At 44.6% G+C, this 18,335-nt stretch overlaps 1 protein-coding gene across 1 annotated transcript in view; it reads left to right on the forward strand.

The window, feature by feature from the left end:
* The window catches only part of PIK3R6 (phosphoinositide-3-kinase regulatory subunit 6), a 276,075-nt gene that overhangs the window by 135,510 nt on the left and 122,230 nt on the right, over positions 1 to 18,335 (forward strand). Inside the window, 3 exon segments of the mRNA XM_029600333.1 lie at positions 3,695 to 3,805; positions 3,807 to 3,828; positions 3,980 to 4,052. Coding sequence (XP_029456193.1) covers positions 3,695 to 3,805; positions 3,807 to 3,828; positions 3,980 to 4,052 — 206 coding nt within the window.

Raw genomic sequence — 18,335 nt, forward strand, 5'->3', positions numbered from 1 at the left:
AAAAAGATATGAAACACCAAGTGTGAACCTCTCTAGTGTTTTTTTTTAATAAAATCTTCATTATTAACAACGGTGAAAATTCACTCCATCAATCATAAAAACGATGAATATGAATGTCCCGGTAGAATTATAATAATCCCAAAAGGTATTTATGAGTGCTTAACTCGCTTATGTAGGACCTCTCCGGCACAAGGAAGCATGAAACAGGCTTAAATTCTAAGCTCCTTCAACATCCCAACTTATCTGATGTTATCAATGGCATTAACGCAAGCGAAAACACCTTATAGCAATTTGATAAATGACCCTGTCAGAAAGCCATCCCAACAGTCAGGTTTGCATATTTGAAACAAGAACAAGCTTCAGGAATTAACACTCACAACTGATGCACCCTGATGATATCTGATTTCAGCAACAGAGATGGTGCAAAGTCTTAAAAAAAGAAAAAAAAAGGTTGCTGGTCAGTGTGACATTGAGATTTTGCATTCCATGATTAGCAAGATTACATGGAATGGGTGGGGGGGAGAAGGTCTCAGCTGGAAAGATAAAAAAAAAAAGAAGAGTTGAAGATTCTGGCACTCCCCTTCATTCATTTTCAGGGACTGAAGGCACACTCGTTTCTGCTCCATTATGAAGACAATTTTCAAGGCCATTTTGCTTTGGGCTGGCTACAAATTGCCCCCCCCCCCCCCCCCCCCCACACACACACCCCAGAGCATTTAAAAAGCATGCATGAGGTTCACAATGCATGTACTTTACGCTGTATTAAAAATGGGCATTCTTTGGGCTTATTTAGATTCAGTGAGTAAAAGTATGCACTCAAAATGGCAATGTCAAATCTGCACATATATTTTTTTTCCCCCTGATTTTGTTTGCAGAGAAAAGAGTTACAAAGTAGAGATGTGCAAAAGTATCCATGGACTTTGAAAATTGCCCTCCTATGAAAGCCTACTAGTTCTCTCCATCTCCTCCTCCCCATTATAAAAGCTTGGGTCTTCCTTGTTTCAGCAGAGAAAGTCTGCAAACCTTCATTTTGAAGTTGGGAGCCTCCTAGTTCATATGGGGAAAATGACAAATGCCCTTCTCTCATCTCTCTCTCTCCAGATCAATCAAGTTAATCCTATGGCAGCGTCACTCTTCTTTAAACTTAGGGGACGATGCAATAAAGGCGCGTAGAAAGAGGGCGCTGAACAGTCAGAGCCCGCTCTCTTAATGTGCGCATGATCCCCCAAAGGGAGGCACCATGCAATATTCAAATTATGGGGTCGCGTCGCGTCGGTTTTTGTCACCGGCATATGGCAGTCACGAAAACCATTTGGGTTCGAAAGAAAAAGAAAAAAGAAAAGAAAAAAATTTTTCGTTACCGGTGGACAGCCATGAAAACCGATGCCGATAAACCCGGTGTCTGTTGTCATGACCGCAGTACGGTCACCCATCTCTGCTTCCTCCCCCACCTTTCTTTTTTTCCTCTCTGTCACTTCCAAAACCCAAACGGTTTTCGTGCTGCCGTATGCCGGTCACGAAAACAGACGCTGATAAACCCGGCGTCGTTTTTCATGACCGGCGTACGACAGTCAGGGAAACAGACGCCGATAAACTCTGTGTTGGTTTAAAACCAGCCGGGTTTATTGGCGTCGGTTTCCCTTTGAAACCCCCTATTGCATGGCATCCCACGTGACAGGTCAGGCTCGAGTCTGTCAATGGGGCGGGGAAGGGAAGAGAGAGCGAGTGAAGTAAAAGGCGGGGGAAGAAACAGAGACGGTGCCAGGGAGACCCGCGGTGGCGGGAGTGGAGTTTCCGGGCTGTGGTGGGCGGTCCCCGGGAGAAAAGGCAGCAAAATGCCCGCTTAGCAGGGGCCCAGGAGAAGGGGCAAGGCAGCCGCTGCAGGAAATTGCATCCTTGTGGAAGAGCACCAATCGTCCAGGAAAGGAAAACATCCAATTTCTGAATTCTTTGTCTTATAAGCAGTGCATGATAAGGGAGGGAGAGCTTGCAGCCATTCTTTTAAACAGGAAGCCTCGGACAGCAGGAAATCGCCAAAACTGTCAAGAGAAGACGGGGAGGGCAGGCACAAGGTAGGAGGAAGTGATAGAGAGAAAAAAGAAAAGCGGGGGAAGAAGCAGAGATGGGTGACCGTACGGCGGTCATGAAAACCGACGCCGGGTTTATCGGCGTCGGTTTTCATGGCTGTCCACCAGTAACGACATTTTTTTTTCTTTTCTTTTTCTTCTTTTTTCGATGCGCACATCTATTAACGCCTGCTCCTCGCAGGCGTTAATAGATGACAGTTAAATGTGCGTCAGAGACACACATTTTTCTTTTTGCATCAGGAATGAATGCCTAATAGCCTCATTCACATGCATTTGCATGTGAAGAACGCTATTGCATTCACTCTGTGTTAGACGTGCGTTGAATAAGTGCTAATCCCCTTATTGCATTAGGGGATTGATTAGCGCCTATTTTACCCACATCTAACTGCACGTTAACAGTGCGCTCGGCTCAGCGCACCATATTGCATCGGCCCCAAAGACTGTACAAATCGGCCCCATCCTTGCATATTGGGAATAGTGTCTTCTCTTCACACCCTTCCAGTAGTTAACAGCTTGCTATCCTTTATTACTTTAATACCGTTTCTTTGATAAGTCTTTAAAGTGAGTTTTCAATAGATGAGTACATTTTTACTGGGGCGGGATTGTATGAATAAGGGGTGTAGTTTGATTTTGAATAAATCAATATATTCAGTGGGGTGGGATAGTGTAAGCAAGGGATATTTAATAGTACGAGTGAGGTATAGGTATGTCAATCTAAACAGAAGAAAAGTTTGATATAGCTGAAATTTTATACATATATTTTGAAATAAAAGATTCATTCATGATACAGTGTACAAGGATAGATAGATAAATAGGTGAGCAGAACACTTATGTTCTCTTGTTTTTTTGATAAGTAAATATTATTGGACAAGGGATTATCGGTATTGGTATTTTGTGGATACACTTTGAATAGTACCAAACCACGAAGTACACTCATGTGGGATAGCCAAGTAACTTTTAAGCTGGAGACATAGCCACAGAAGATTCCAGCCTTCCTTTCTTACAAATTCCAGCTTTATTTACATCAATTACCATACAAACCTGTAGACTGCTTAACTCTAGCAGTGTACTCCCAGCTTCACCTCGGGTCAGAGATATTTCAGGATCTGCCTTCTCCTGGAGATATGGGCCCTATCTTCTCCCAGCTGAGCCCACACTCTTATTCTGCTCAGCAGGGTCCTGCCCACAGAGCTCTCTTTCTATTTAAAGGAGTGGCCTTACTTAATCTGTTTGGTACCAGACTAGAGGCCTGGTCCACCTTAAAATCCCATAGAGGGAAAAAAGAGAACTTGTGGGGCAGAATAAGAGGCAAGCCCAAATGTGATCAAAAGCCCCACACAGGTTAAAGAGGGGTTGTAGGGCCACTCCTTTACCTACACTCCCCCTCAGCTTAAAACTGTTGGGGCGAGCACCCCTACTCAACCTGAGAGCATGCCCATTTTCCCAGCATTTCATTATTATGTCAGTTACCCAATGTCAAGTAATAAAATAAAATAGGATGGAATGGAAAAATCTCCGTTCTCTACCCTCATCTGTTTATTCTGCCTGTCTCATACCATATTGTTGCCTCAGACTTTCTCTCTTACATAGTCTGTTTTCTGATCCAGGCACCATACATATCAGATGATCTGTATGAGAGAGTGTATGATTTCTGTAAAAAGCTGCTGACTCTACCCAAGCCCTACTGCATCATTGGCTTCGACTATGCTATGAAGTTAAAAAAATGAAAGAATGGTACCAGGTATATAGTGCAATTATTATTTCTTTTTCTTTAACTGAATCTGTGCCTTGGTGAATAACATAATCACAGTTTTCCATATATCTGGTAAATCAAACTTTTTTGCAACATTAACATTCACATTACAATGTAATTTTATTATATATCCTTTTAGGGGTATTATACCAAAGAATGGTTATTTCTGAACAAAGTCTCACGAGCAAAATGTATCCTTACCAGGAAAGTAAGTACCATGGTTTCTTTTGTTTTAAAAACTGAGGTTTGTGGGAGCTGCAGTTACATATGGGCCAATACAGTAAAAACGTGGGAGAGCGGGCCCGCTCTCCTGTGCGCGCGATAGAGTAAATAAATTTATTTAAATTAGGCCCGCGGTAAAAAGAGGCGCTAGGGACACTAGCGCGTCCCTAGCGCCTCTTTTTTGACAGGCGCGACGGCTGTCAGCGGGTTTGACAGCCGACACTCAATTTTGCCGGCGTCGGTTCTCGAACCCGCTGACAGCCACGGGTTCGGAAACCGGACGCCGGCAAAATTGAGCATCCGGTTTTCAACCCACGAGCCACGGGCCTATTTCAAATTTTTTTTTTTTTTTTTTACTTTTTTAAACTTTCGGGACCTCCGACTTAATATCGGATGTCCCGGACGTGCTAATAAGGGGTAAAGCTAGTGCGTCGAAAACGCGTGTCCAAATGCCGGCTAACAGTGCACTCCGTTGGAGCGCACTGTACTGTATCGGCCTGACAGTAAGATAAAACTGTGTCCACGTTCAGCAAGGGCAGAATAACTTCTAAAACTTGATTATTATGAGAACAGTCTTCAGAAGGATCTAGCCAGGTAACTAAATGGTTACTCAGTTAGATCAGCTGGTCTTAAAATTCTCCTCCACTGAGTGACTGAATATAGTTACTAAGTAAAACTAGGTGGCTATATTCAGCCTCTCAATACTGGGCAATCTTCTGGACATACAGTAAGAACATAAGAATTGCCATGCTGGGATGGGTCAGACCAAGGTCCATTGATCACAGTATCCGGTCTCCGAAGGTGACCAATCAAGGTGGCAAATACCTGGAATATTCCATAAAGTGGATATAACTCCTGTTACTCACACCGAGGGATAGCAATAGCTTTCTGTAGTCTACCTGGCTAATAATGTGTTATGGACTTTTCTTCCAGGAATTTGTCCAAACCTCTTTTAAACCCTGCTATGTTAGTCACCTTCATCATGTCCTCTGACAACGGATTCCACAGCTTGATAGTGTACTGAGTGTAAAAGTACTTTCTGTGATCAGTTTTGAATTTGCTGGTTGCTAGCCTCATGTACCCTTGTTTTTCATTTTGAAAGGTTAAACAATGATTTTTTATTTATCCATTCCACCCCACTCAAGATTTTATAAATTTCTATCATGTCCCCTTTCAGCCTTCTCTTTACCAAGCTGAGTAGCCCTTAACCTGCCTAGCCTCTCATCATAGGAGAGATGTTTATCCCCTTTATTATTTTTGTTGCCCTCCTTTGCACCTTTTCTAACATAGTAATATAGCAGTGATGGCAAAGACCAAATGGTCCATCCAGTCTGCCCAGAAAGCGGCTTTGGTAGTAGCTGCCTCATCGTACAGGTTACTTCCATGAATTCTGTTAAAAGTAGCAATTGTTGCGCCATGTAGGTCACCCTCATATATTCTGCTAAGGGTAGTAACTACCACTCATACGTTCTGTTAAGAGTAGTAGCTACCATGCTCTGCAGGTTACTCACCAATTGATATAGGTTACCCCTTTTCTTCATTACCAGCCTCAAACCTTTAGGAATCTGCAATTGTTTATCTCGAGCCTTTTTAAATTCATCCACTATTTTCGTCCTTACCACTTCTTTCGGAGGGCATTCCAAGCATTCAGCACCCTCTCTGTGAAGAAACATTTCTTGATGTTGGTTCTGAGTTGTCCCCTGTGGAGTTTCATATCATGACCCATTCATACAGAAGGCATATTCGGTTGCTGAGAGGCTTGGCTATTTACTCTGGAATAACTTATCAGACTAACTAGCAAGATATATTCAGTGGCACAGTTGCGCCACTGAATTATCCTGCTATCTTAAAGTTAGCCGGATATGTTTTTCAGGCTAACTTTAGGACAGATCAGCAGCACGACCAAAGTTAACCACATAAGTTAACCTGTTAACTCCGAATATCGGAATTAGCCGGTTAAAATTATGCAACTAACCACAGTTCCTTCCCGAACGCCTTCCGCCACTATTATCCGCTATAATTATCCGGATATGTCATTAAATTTTTATTTATTTTATTTATTTATCTAAGTTTTTTATATACCGGCATTCAAGACTAGTAGTCCCATCATGCTGGTTCACATAGAACAGGAGTGCAAATTAAACTAAAACTTAAACCATTGTGCAGAAAACAGCAGTTACATAAAACAGGGATATTGAACTTGGCGTAGGAAAAAGAAAAGAACATAGATAACAGTGATATAGAGATGATGGGTTTTGATTGTTAGGAGTTAGAAGATCGTGTTGGTGTTAGGAAATGCCTGATTGAACAGCCAGGTCTTGAGTCTTTTCTTGAAGGTTGAGAGGCTGGGTTCCATTCTTAGATCTGGGGGGATAGAGTTCCATAAGGTTGGGACCAGCAGTAGAGAGGGCCCGGTCTCTTAACGTAATGTGTTTGGTGGTTATGGCTGGGGGAACTTGAAGTAGTCCTTTGAATGTGTCTCTTGTCGGTCTTGTTGAAGTGTGTAATTGGAGGGGGAAACGTAGGTCAATTGGTACTAGTTGATGGATGATTTTGTATATGGTGAGAATTGTCTTGTAAATTATTCTGAAGTGTATGGGTAGCCAGTGGAGTCCCATTAGTATAGGGGTTATGTGGTCTCTTTCCTGGTGTTAGTGAGTACTCGGGCAGAGGCATTTTGAACCATCTGAAAGTGGTTTGGTATGTGATGAGGGGAGACCAAGCAAGATGGAGTTACAATAGTCCAGCTTTGCGAAGATAATAGATTGTAAAATCGTTCTGAAATCGTGAGCGTGGAAAAGAGGTCTTATTCTTTTCAGCACTTGGAGTTTATAAAAGCAATCTTTTGTGGTTTTGCTGATGTTAGCTTCAAGTTCAGGCGATTGTCAATTAGTACTCCTAGATCTCTCACTTGGGTGGTTTTTGGAGTGGCTGTATGCGAGGCAATGATAGAGCTATTCTCTGGTGTGATGAGCAGGAGTTCCGTTTTGCATGAGTTTAGTACCAGGTTGAGACTTGAGAGAAGCTGGAGTTTATGATATTTTGGAGGCATGTTTCCCAATGAGACAGTGTTTTCTCGAGGGACTCCTTGATGGGGATCAGGACCTGGATGTCGTCAGCGTAGAGGAAGTGTTTGAGATTGAGGTCAGTGAGAAGTTGGCATAAGGGTAGCAGGTATATGTTAAATAGGGTAGGAGACAGGGAAGAGCCCTGAGGGACTCCTACTGACGCGGGGTAGAGTGAGGATTCTTTATTCTGGATCTTAACCTTGTATCCTCTATTGCTGAGGAAGGTTCTGAACCATGACAGAGCAGTGCCTGTGATACCTAAGGTGCCTAGCTGGTTGATGAGAAGGGAGTGGTTGACTGTGTCAAAAGCTGACGAAAGGTCCAGTAGGATCAGAAGGAAGGCTTGTCCTTTGTCGAGGCCCAAGATGATGTAGTCTGTCATGGAGATGAGAAGGGCTTCCGTACTTAAAGCTTTGCGGAATCCGTACTGTGATGGGAAAAGTAGGTTGTTTTCTTCAATGTAATTTGAGAGCCGTGTGTTTACCAGTTTTTCCATAATCTTGGCTATGAAGGGGAGGTTAGCGATCGGGCGATAGTTGTTGGAGTCATTGGGATCTAGATTTGGTTTTTGAGGAGAGGTTTAAGAGAGGCCAATTTGAGGCTGTCTGGGTAGAATCCTTGAGTGATAGAGCAATTTATGATGTCTGCCAGGATTTTGGAGATAGTATCTGGAATTGACAATAGAAGTTTTGTTGGGATGTGATCCAAGGGGTGAGATGAAGGTTTCATTCTCCTAGAATTCCTTGGATCTCAATAGATGAAGTTAGATCCATTTCTTCTAATCGAGTATGTTGATTGGGTATTGTGGAGATGTTAGTGGTATCATGGCGTTAGCTGGGAGCTGCGATAATAGACTGCTAATTTTGTTGCTGAAGAAAAGTGCTAATTCTTCCGCTTTAGATTGAGCTTGGTCGTGTGCTATCTCTGATTGTTTTGTTTGAATGAGGTTGGCTACATAACTGAAGAGGGCTTTTGGCATCGAATGACAAGGTCGTGTATCTTGGAGGCATAGTAGTCCCTCTTGGATCTTAAGGTGATTGATTTGTATTGATGAAGAGTTGATTTGTAAATCAAAAGAGTATTGGTTCCTGGGTTTTTGCGCCATTTAGCCTCATTTTGTCTTAGTTGAAGTTAAATATTCTAGTTCTCCATCTAAATGGCTTGTGAATATTGACTTCAAAGTTTCTTTTCCAATGGAAAATGTTTGATGTTTGTGCATCATTAATACTTTTCAGTTATCTGAAGGTCTGTATTATTATCTTCCCTGCTCCAAGATATACATATTTAGATCCTTCCACCTCTCTTCATAGGTCTTCCGAAACAGACCCCACACCATTTTGGTCACTTTCCTCTGGACCCTTTCCATCCTATCTCTATCCCCTTTGAGATATGGTTGCCAGAACTGAATGTCAAGAGAGGCCTCACCAAGGACCTGTACAAGGGCATATCACCTCCTTTTTTCTGCTGGTTATTCCTCATTCTATGCAGCCACAGCATCCTTCTGGCTTTCGCTACCGCCTTATCACAATGTTTGCTGTCTTCTGATCACCAGACACAATCATTCCAAGATCCTTTTCCTGTGGTCCATCTTTCGTCCCCTATCACATGCAGCTCCTTTGGATTACTGCACTCTAGGTGCAAAGACTTTGCTCTCTTGGCATTGAATCTAAGCTGCACATCTTTGACCACTTTTCAAGTTTACTTAAATTGTTTTTTCATTCTCTCTATTCTTTCAAGCATGACCACTCTGTTGCAGATCTTAGATTCATCCGCAAAAAGACAAACTTTTTCTTCTAACCCCTCTGCAAAGTCACTGACAAAGATATTGAACCAAAACCGGCCCCAAACCAACCCTTGAGGCACTCCACTTAACACATTTCTTTCTTCAGAGCAGGTTCCATTTACCATTATTTATTGTCTCCTGTCAGTCAACCAGTTTGTAATCCACTCCACCACCTTGGAGCCCACACCCAAACTTCTCATCTTATTCATAAGCCTTCTATTTGGGACTGTATCAAAAGCCTTGATGAAATCCAAGTAAATCACATTGAGTGCTCTAACAGGATTTTCCCCTGGTGAATCCCTTGGATCTAGCAATTCACTGGATTGTAGATAGTTTATTATTCTTTCCTTCAGCAGAGTCTCCATTAAACTTCCTGCCACCATTAAAATTCCTGCCACCAGCCTCATCTCTGCTACCCCTCTTGTGAAGCAGAGCCACAACCACTCTTCTCCAATCTTGTAGCCACTCCCATCTCTAGTGATCTATTGAACAGGTCTTTCAGCAGACCTACCAGCTGACCTCCCTTAGTATCCTGGGATGTACCCTATCAGGCCCCATGACCTTGTCTACTTTGTTTTTACAGCTCTTCTTATATATTCTCTTCTGTAAACAGGATTGCATCTATCCCACTGCTCTTGTCATAGTAACATAGTAATGATGGTAGAGACACCAGCAACAGTCCTTCTCCAGGATCTTCTTACTGAACACTGAACTGAAGTATTTATGTAATATTTCTGCTATTTCTTCATTTTCTCCACATATTGTTAGGATTTGTAAGTATGTGGGCCCTTTGGCCGAGGTGAGAGATGGTACTACCCAGGGGAGGAGCCCCTGCTGAGCCCTCACCATTGGGAGGCGGAGTCTCAGCTGCGGGATGATATACAGCAGAGGTAGAGAAGGAGAAAGAGAAGGTGACCCCTGGAGGCGGGCCATGGAGCGATAGCACAGATGCTGACGTCAGATTCAGCTCGGATGACTGGAGTCAGGCAATAGGTGCGGCACTACCCGAAGAGCGGGGGTGCCAGGAAATAATTACAGTCACTGAATTTACACTGGGTCCATAGAGCTGGTCCACAAGAGGGTTCCTCGGTGGGAGATCACGGTAGTGGTCCGCAGAGCGGGGTACACCGGCGAGGGTTCCTCTGGCGATATCTCGGCACGGGTCCACAGAGCACAGTAGACACAGAGATGGCTCCTCTAATGATCTCACAGCAATGGTCCGCAGAGCGGGGTACACCGGAGAGGATTCCCACATAGATATCACAGCAGGGGTCCACAGCGTGGTTACTCACAGTGATTGAAGACAAGGCCTGAAGGAACAAGGCCTGAAGGAACAAACATGGTTGTTCCTTCAGGCCTACCCCAAACTCTCTTCCCCCTCCACGTATAATACCTAACAGCCGGTATTCTTTTATATGAACACCAGAAACTCGCTCTCTCCCCCTCCTCTGTCATCTATACCTCCCCTTTTTTTTTGTCCCACTTTCAACCCTTTCTATACCTTGTATTATAGTTTCCTGTATTTTGTATATTGTAATGCAAGTACTCTAGCATGAGACCCTGTAATTATAATTCCTCGTTTTAACATTTAGTGTTTTCTACTTGTACTGCCCTAAGATACCCAGTTTTATATTGCTCCTCTTATTCACCTATAGATAGTTTGTTTCCTATTTTGCTATTGTTCTATGTAAGGGCCTTGCCCAAAAGTTCTTAGTTGTATGTAAACTGATACGATGTGCAAACGGCTATCGGTATAGAAGAAATTCGAAATAAATAAAATAAATAAATAAGTAGAAGTTCCATAGAAAGCCTCGGGAAGCGAGGCAGGCAGAGTCTGGGTGAAGGCCCTCCGAGGAGCGGATAGCCAAGAGACGAGGAAGGGCCCCCGAGGAGTGGGTACCCGATAGTCTCACATCACGGAAGTAGGAACCAGAACAACGCTGAAGTGAGAGTAGATAGATACAGCAAAGTGAACTCGTTGCCAAGTCGCCAGCTTTCTGGGCTGGCGAGCTTTAATATCGAGTATGAGTGACGTCATCTGATGGGAACGCCCCAAGGTTCCCACCATGACGTGGTTAAAGCAGGTTGGAGAACGCGTGCGCGTGCCTAGGGAACCCCGAGAGTAAGATGGCCGTCGGCAGCATCCATGCTGCTCAGGTAGGCCCGGGAATGGAGGCCGGAAGGCCGGTGGTAGCTGGCAGAGGACGCGAGTTTGCCCAACGTGGCCAAAGCAGTAAAAAAAGAGGTGAGCAGCAGCAGTCGAAGCCGTCTGCAGCCGCAGAGCGTAACACATATTGATCCTTGTCGCCTTTCAATTTTACTATACCACTTTGGATCTTTCTCCTATCACTAATATATCTGAAAAATGTTTGCCATTCGTTTTAACTCTTTGGCAGTCCTTTCTTCTGCTTGATCTTTTGCCTTCCTGATTTCTTCCTAGTCTCCCTCATCTTCATCAGATATTCTTCCCTATTCTTCTCTTTTTGAGAACCTTGTACTTCTTGAACACTGTTCTTTTTGCCTTTGTTTTATTAGCCAACTCCTTTGAGAACTAAATCTGTTTCTTTTTCCTCTTACTCCTCTTTTCTTTCATAGAGAGTTGTTAGTAATAGCTCCTTTTAATATGGCCCACTGTTTTTCTTTTCACCCATCGTCTCCCAGGTTTCTAATTCCTCAAGATACTTCCCCATTTTATCAAAGTCTTTATTCTTAAAATTCAAAAACTTGCGATCTTTATATGATTTCTCTCTATCCTGGTTGCAATATCGAACCATACTGCTCTGATGATCACCTGTACTCGAGAATCTGCTCAGACATTAGAGACATCCCCATGAGTACTAGGTCAAGTATCACTCTCTCCCTCATGGGTTCTATCACCATTTGTTTGAGCAGAGCTCTTTGAAGGGCATCCACTCTTTCTTACAATTTCTGCAGTAGGGATACTCTAATCCACATCTGGCAGACTGATATCTCCAATGAGCAACACTTCTCCCTTCTATCCCATCTTTTGGATGTCTTCAACCAGATCTCTGTGCAGTTCTTCAGTTTCAGACAGAGGCCTGTAGACCAAATCAGTGTAAATGGAAGCACTATCTTCTTTTTTTTTTTTTTTTTTAGGACAGTCTGTAATGCTTCTTCCCTACCTTCCGTCCTTTGCATTTTTCCCTATGTGCATCACTTTGCACTTTTCTATGCTAAATTTCATCTGCCATTCAGTTGCCCAGTCTTCTAGTTTCTTGCAATTCCTTGCAGTCTACTGCCGTTTTAACAAATGTGAGTAATTTTGTGTCATCTGCAAATTTGATGAAATCATTCGTCATCCCTTTCCCGGATCATTTATGAATATGTTAAACAGCACAGATCCCAGTACCTATCCCTGTGATACTCCTCTAATGACCTTTCTCCCTCTGTTTCTGGGCTTTTTTTAAATGTATATTATATTGAAATTTAATAATTTTACATGACATAATCAAAGAAAGTTTTGAATCATAATTTACATGCATGAAGACAAATATAACAATAGAATCACATTGTGCACAATAAAGTCCTCAATCAAGGGAGGGGTACCAAAGATAACGTAAAAAAACAAAAAGAAGGAAAAAGAAAGTGTTGTGAACCTGCCCGCGAGGAACGCGGGCAGGTCCTCTACCTCCAGCGGCCATTCAGGCCGCCGACGCTTTCTCTTCGCGGCAAGCCTGCTGCTGCCTCCGGGCTCCTCCACGGACGTCCTCCACCCTGCTCTGCAGGGCTGAGCAGCCGGGAGCCTTCCCTCACAGCCGATGCCACTCCTGCTCCCTGACATTCCTTCCTGAGGTCCTCAAATGGCAGGGAGCTGTCCTCGCTGCTGCCGGGGTCTTCGACCGGCAGGGAGGCTGTCCCTGCCGGTGCCTGCAGCCAGCCTGCACGTCCTTACTTCTTTCTCGCGGCCTGGAGGCCGCCCCGAAGCCTGCGCAGCAGGGTGCCACTATCCGTGGTGCTGCTTCTGCTTTCTGTTTCCTGCCTTCCTCTAGGTGCCGGCGCGCACCTCTTCAATGTATATAAAGGGCCAGTAGCAAGAAGTGCTCCTGGCCCCACCGGAATCCAGCTGGTCTTCATTTCCTGTGTCGGCCCTATAAGAGGGCTCCTCTTCCGTCACTCCAGGCCTTTGGATCAGGTTCCACAGTCTGTATCTTCTCTTCGGTCCAGGTTCCCCATGGTCTTCTCCTGCTTTGACGGCTTCGTCTTCATGATCCTGATGTCCTTTGTTCGTGCCTCCAGTTGTCTTCATGTTCTTGATGTTCTTCGTCCGTGTCTCCAGATGTCTTCATGTTCCTGATGTCCTTCGCTTGTACCTGCTGATGTCCAATGTCCATCCTGATGCCTTTGCCTTCGCCTCTGCCTCCATGCCTTGGTTCCTTGATGTCCACTTTCCTGGCATGCCGTTGTCGTGGTCCGCGACCAGCCCACGGGCGGGCTGTGTAGGGTGCCTCACGGTACAATGGCCATCTTTCCTCCGCAGTGCAAGCCTCCAGAAGACTTCTGCTTCAGTCCTAAGTCTTGAATCCTGAGTTGTCTTTGAATCCTAGAGAATCTTGAATTCTGTGCTTGAACCTTGTCCTGGTCTTCGGAGCTCCTTGCATTTGCGTCCATCCATGCCAAAGACTCTGTTCGAACCTGCTCCACACCAGTGTGGTCCGCAACCAGTCCCGCGGGTGGACTGTGTAGGGTGCCCCCCGGTGTAGGCCTCTTCACTGTCTTCGCCATGTTTCAGTATCAGCTTCCATTATCTCTCCTAGAATCTGCTTCGAGCCCAGCGTGGTCTGCGACCAGTCCTATGGGTGGACTGTATAGAGTGTGCTGCGTTGCAGTCTCAACCCAGCGCTTTGACCCTTTACCTACGTCTACAGTGCCTTGATCCTTGCCTTCGTCTACAGTGTCCTCGCCTGAGTCTTCGTGTATAGTGCCCTCGCCTGGGTCTTCATCCACAGTGTCCTCGCCTGAATCTTCGTCCAAAGTCTTTCATGTTCCAAGGACTCCGTCTGCCCTCATCCTCCGTCCGGCCTGCCGCCTTTTGCCGTTACCCAGCGGCAGGTCCGAAAGTGCGTGGAACGGTCGGAGGACTGTTCATTGGTCAACATTGCGTTGTTGGTCATCCTGGGGCATGCAGGTCCGGTAGAGGGTCAGACCTCCATCTCCTTGACTTCGCTTCAGCCTTGTCCTGCTCCTCGTTACCCGTGCTCGCACCAGCTCACCTCCCGCGGTATGTCTTGGGACACCTCCCTGAGTCATGCCATGGCCCAAGGGCTCACAACACCCGTTTCAGGAACGACTGCACCTCCGCGCTTGTAACAGTAGCCAAAGGCCTCCAAGCCCTCGGTTCGTAACATTTATCTACATTAAATGTATCTAATTGAGCTGGGTGGGTAAAAATACATTTCTTTCCTTGAAATGTAATAATACATTTACATGGGAATTTAAAAAATAAAGACACTCCCAAATCTAGCACATGTTGTTTATACTACGAAAAAGGTTTTTCTCCTCATTTGGGTTTCTCTAGCAAAATCAAGAAAATTTGAATTTTCTGGCCACAGAATTTCTCATTCCTATAATTAAATTATTGTTTGAGGACCACATTTTTGTCTACATTAAGGCAAAAGATACAATAAAAATGGATTGTGTTGATGTATTATCATTAGAACTTTGAAGAAAATCAGACATCTACACTCTCAAATGAGGCTAGAACATCACTACTAACAATATCCTTCTTCATAACTGGCAAGTAATAACATTTAGAAAGTACAAGTTCCTTGTCAGGTGCAAACTGCAGCACTTCAACAGCATATTTCTTAAATTACTTCCTAGGTACTAGTAATCCTGTTTTGGGAAAATTTAACAACCTTAGATTTCTAGCTCTAATCGTATTTTCCAACAATTCACATTTATATGATGACAAATTATCCTTGATTTTAGCAACTGCAGTAGATTGCAAAGTAGTTACAGTATTAGCTAGAGCAGATATTTATGATACAACAGACTCCATTCTATTTTCTAACTCAGACAACTTTAATGAGGTCTCCGAGGAAAAAAAGACAAAGCTGAGATATAGTCTGAGCCAACGATGATTCATTTAGAGCAGTGGTTCTCAACCTTTCTAATGCCGTCACCCCGCAATACAGTTCCTTATGTTGCGGTGACCCCTCGCCCTGCCCTCGCCCCACGAGGGCGGGGTGAGGGCGGAGCGAGGGTGGGGCTTTGGTCATATGGGGGCGGGGTTATGGATGGGGTTGGATTTTAGTGCATACTTATTTATTATGACATTTATAAACAGAACCACCATTCCTCATAAAACAATAAAATTAAACATAAAGCATCAGTTATAATAGTAAAACCATACTAATAAAAGAATATTTTAAAATTACTGATAATAGAATTTCTATTAATTAAAATCATATACATTTTATAATTTCCCAAACACCTATAAAATATTTCAAAACAGCACATATATCAAATAACACACAATAATTAAAACTAATAAGGATTTTAAAAAGCCCCTGCTGTCCATACATGGGAGCTCTTGATTTCCAGTCACCATGATATTGTCGAGGATTAGGAGGTTATCCTCTCTCTCTCACACATACTCACATGTCCATTCTCTCTCACACATACACTGTCACATACATACACATTCATGCTCTTATACCCACCATAACCTCTCACTCTCACAGACACTGATACACTCTCAGGGTGTAAGACACTCTCTCTCTCCCCCCCCCCCACTCACACACACTCTTACTCCCCTGGATTTTCTCATACACACTCATGCTCTCACTCTTACTGGCTCCCTCACAACCTCAGAGCCTCTCAGATAAAACTCTATGCAGCAGAAATAATGCTGAATGTTGAGAATTGTGTTATGCAGACTAATCTGGAAAATGCACTAATTTCTACATGAGTCATAATGAATCAGTCCTCAGCTGCAGGCTTCAATTGATTATCCTGGCTCCCTTAATGTTTGCCAAATACAGTTCATGTGTAACAGCAATCCTAATTCTCCACCAAATCAAGCTGATTTCACATCCCACTTCATACTTTGTCACCTCCAGCTGAGTCAAACAATTAATCTAATTACTGCCACGTGGCTATTGGGGAGGCGCTGATTGGTGCTATTGGCACTGAAGCCCATTCTGCTGCCTCCTTTGTGCAGGCCCCGTGGGTTTCCACTTCCTCCATGTTGATCTCGTACATTGTGAGATCCGCCATAGAGAAAGTGCTACTCTTGCACATTCCCAAAGATTACATGTACCAATCAGTAAAAAGTAATTTATTTTTTTTTTACATCTGCTTCCCTTTCTTATTTTTTTGCCATTTCCTTTAATATTGCCTTTTTTTCTATTTCTTTTCTCTCCACCTGTCTTCTTCCCTCAAACACACAGTCAGGTTCTCATTCTCACGTGCATTTCTCTCTCACACACACATACACACACAGGCTCTCACTGTCACATGCTCTCTCTCTCATGCAATCATTCATACACACAGTCTCTCACTGGCACAGGCTGTCTGAGTCTCACACACAAGCTCTCTCACACCCCCACATGCTGCCTTGCTCAAGCACAGGCTCTCACTCTAACATGCTGTCTCTTTCACACACACAGAGGCTCTCACATGCTGTCTCTGCAAACACACACAGTCTCTCAACTCACTCTCACACACAATCTCTCAACTCATCTCATACTCGCACACACCTCTCTCTCACCTCTGGGCCTCTTCTTTACGGGTTGCCACAGGATGGGCTCTGCAGCGGCCCTAGTCTTCCCGGCCCCGCTGCTCCTCTTCTGCACGCGGCTGAAGCACCTCTTCTACCCACGCGGCTGACGCGCTTCCTCCTTCCTGCCCGTGTGGCTCCGGCAACATTTGTCTTCCGGGGCAGGGCGGGCAGGAAGGAAGTAGGAGGAGCACCTGCAGTGGCTGATACACCTCCTTCCTGCCTGCGCGGCTCCAGCCACATACTTTACTGCGACACGCTAGCTTTTTGGGCCATGTCTCTTCCAGTGGCGTAGCCAAAATTGATTTTTTGGGTGGGCACAAGGTTAACATGGGTGGGCTGTAGGCATGCAGGTCTACTAGTTGTTTTTTTTACTGATAAATAATGCCAAATTATGCAGCATAGCATTCACATCTACGCCTAAGTATGAGGTTTACTTAATGATACAAACATAATTCACGGTGATTGTGGTACTTTTAGCCTTCTTATTATTACGATTTTATCCACGGCTCCTACCTGTCCATAAATTTTGAGAGAGAGAGGTTGTGTTGCTTATATTTAAATTGCTAAACATCTCAAAATATAGATATATATTTTTACCTTTGTTGTCTGATCTTTGTATTTTTCTAATCAGTTGGTCCTGGTCTCTTTTTCCCATTTTTTCCCTTATAGCTCATTTCCTAATCCTTTTCAGTGTCTTTCTTCTATTACTCTCTTCTTCCCTTCCACACACACACACACACACCCATACACGCTTTCTCTCACAGACTCCCTCTCACACACTCAAGCTCTCACTCTCATATGCTCTCCCCCCCCCCCCCCCCCCACAAGCTCACATTCTCTGCAGACACACATACAAGTTCTCACTTTCTCACCCCTCCCCAGGCTTATATTCTTATGCACACACAGACGCACATCCAGGCACCCATTCTCACCCACACACATAAACCCAGACTCCCATTCTCACCCACAAACCCATGCTCCCAGTCTCACCCACACATATTCAAGCTCCCATTCTCATCCATACATATACACATTTAAGGTCCTATTCTCACCCACACATACACACATTCAAGCACCCATTCTTATCCACATATTCAAGCTTCCATTCTCACCCACCCACACAAACCCAGGCTCTCATTCTCACCCATATATACACACATTCAAGCTCCCATTCTCACCCACCCACAAACCCAGGCTCCCATTCTCAACCACACATACACACATTCGAGCTCCCATTCACCCACATATTCAAGCTTCCATTCTCACCCACATACACACCCAGGCTCCAGTTTTCACCCACACACACTCCCATTCTCATCCACACATACACATTCAAGCACGTGCACAGCTTCCGCTTTCTCCCCCAGAGCAGGAAGATCAGCTGCCTCTCCTGCTGCCACCGGACTCCTGCTATCTTCGGGCGTCGGGTCGTACTGCCTGCCGAACTTCCTGTTGGGGGGGGGGAGCGGAAGCGCAGCGCACAACGTACGCTTCCTCCCTCCCCCCCCCCCCCCCCAGCAGGAAGATCGGCGGGCAGTACGGCCCGACGCCCGAAGATAGCAGGAGTCTGGTGGCAGCAGGAGAGGCAGCTGATCTTCCTGCTCTGGGGGAGAAAGCGGAAGCTGTGCGCGGCGCTTCCGCTCCCCCAAACAGGAAAATCGGCGGCTGTTTGGCCCGA

Source organism: Rhinatrema bivittatum, chromosome 4 (genome assembly GCF_901001135.1).
Source record: "Rhinatrema bivittatum chromosome 4, aRhiBiv1.1, whole genome shotgun sequence".
NCBI lineage: Eukaryota > Metazoa > Chordata > Amphibia > Gymnophiona > Rhinatrematidae > Rhinatrema > Rhinatrema bivittatum.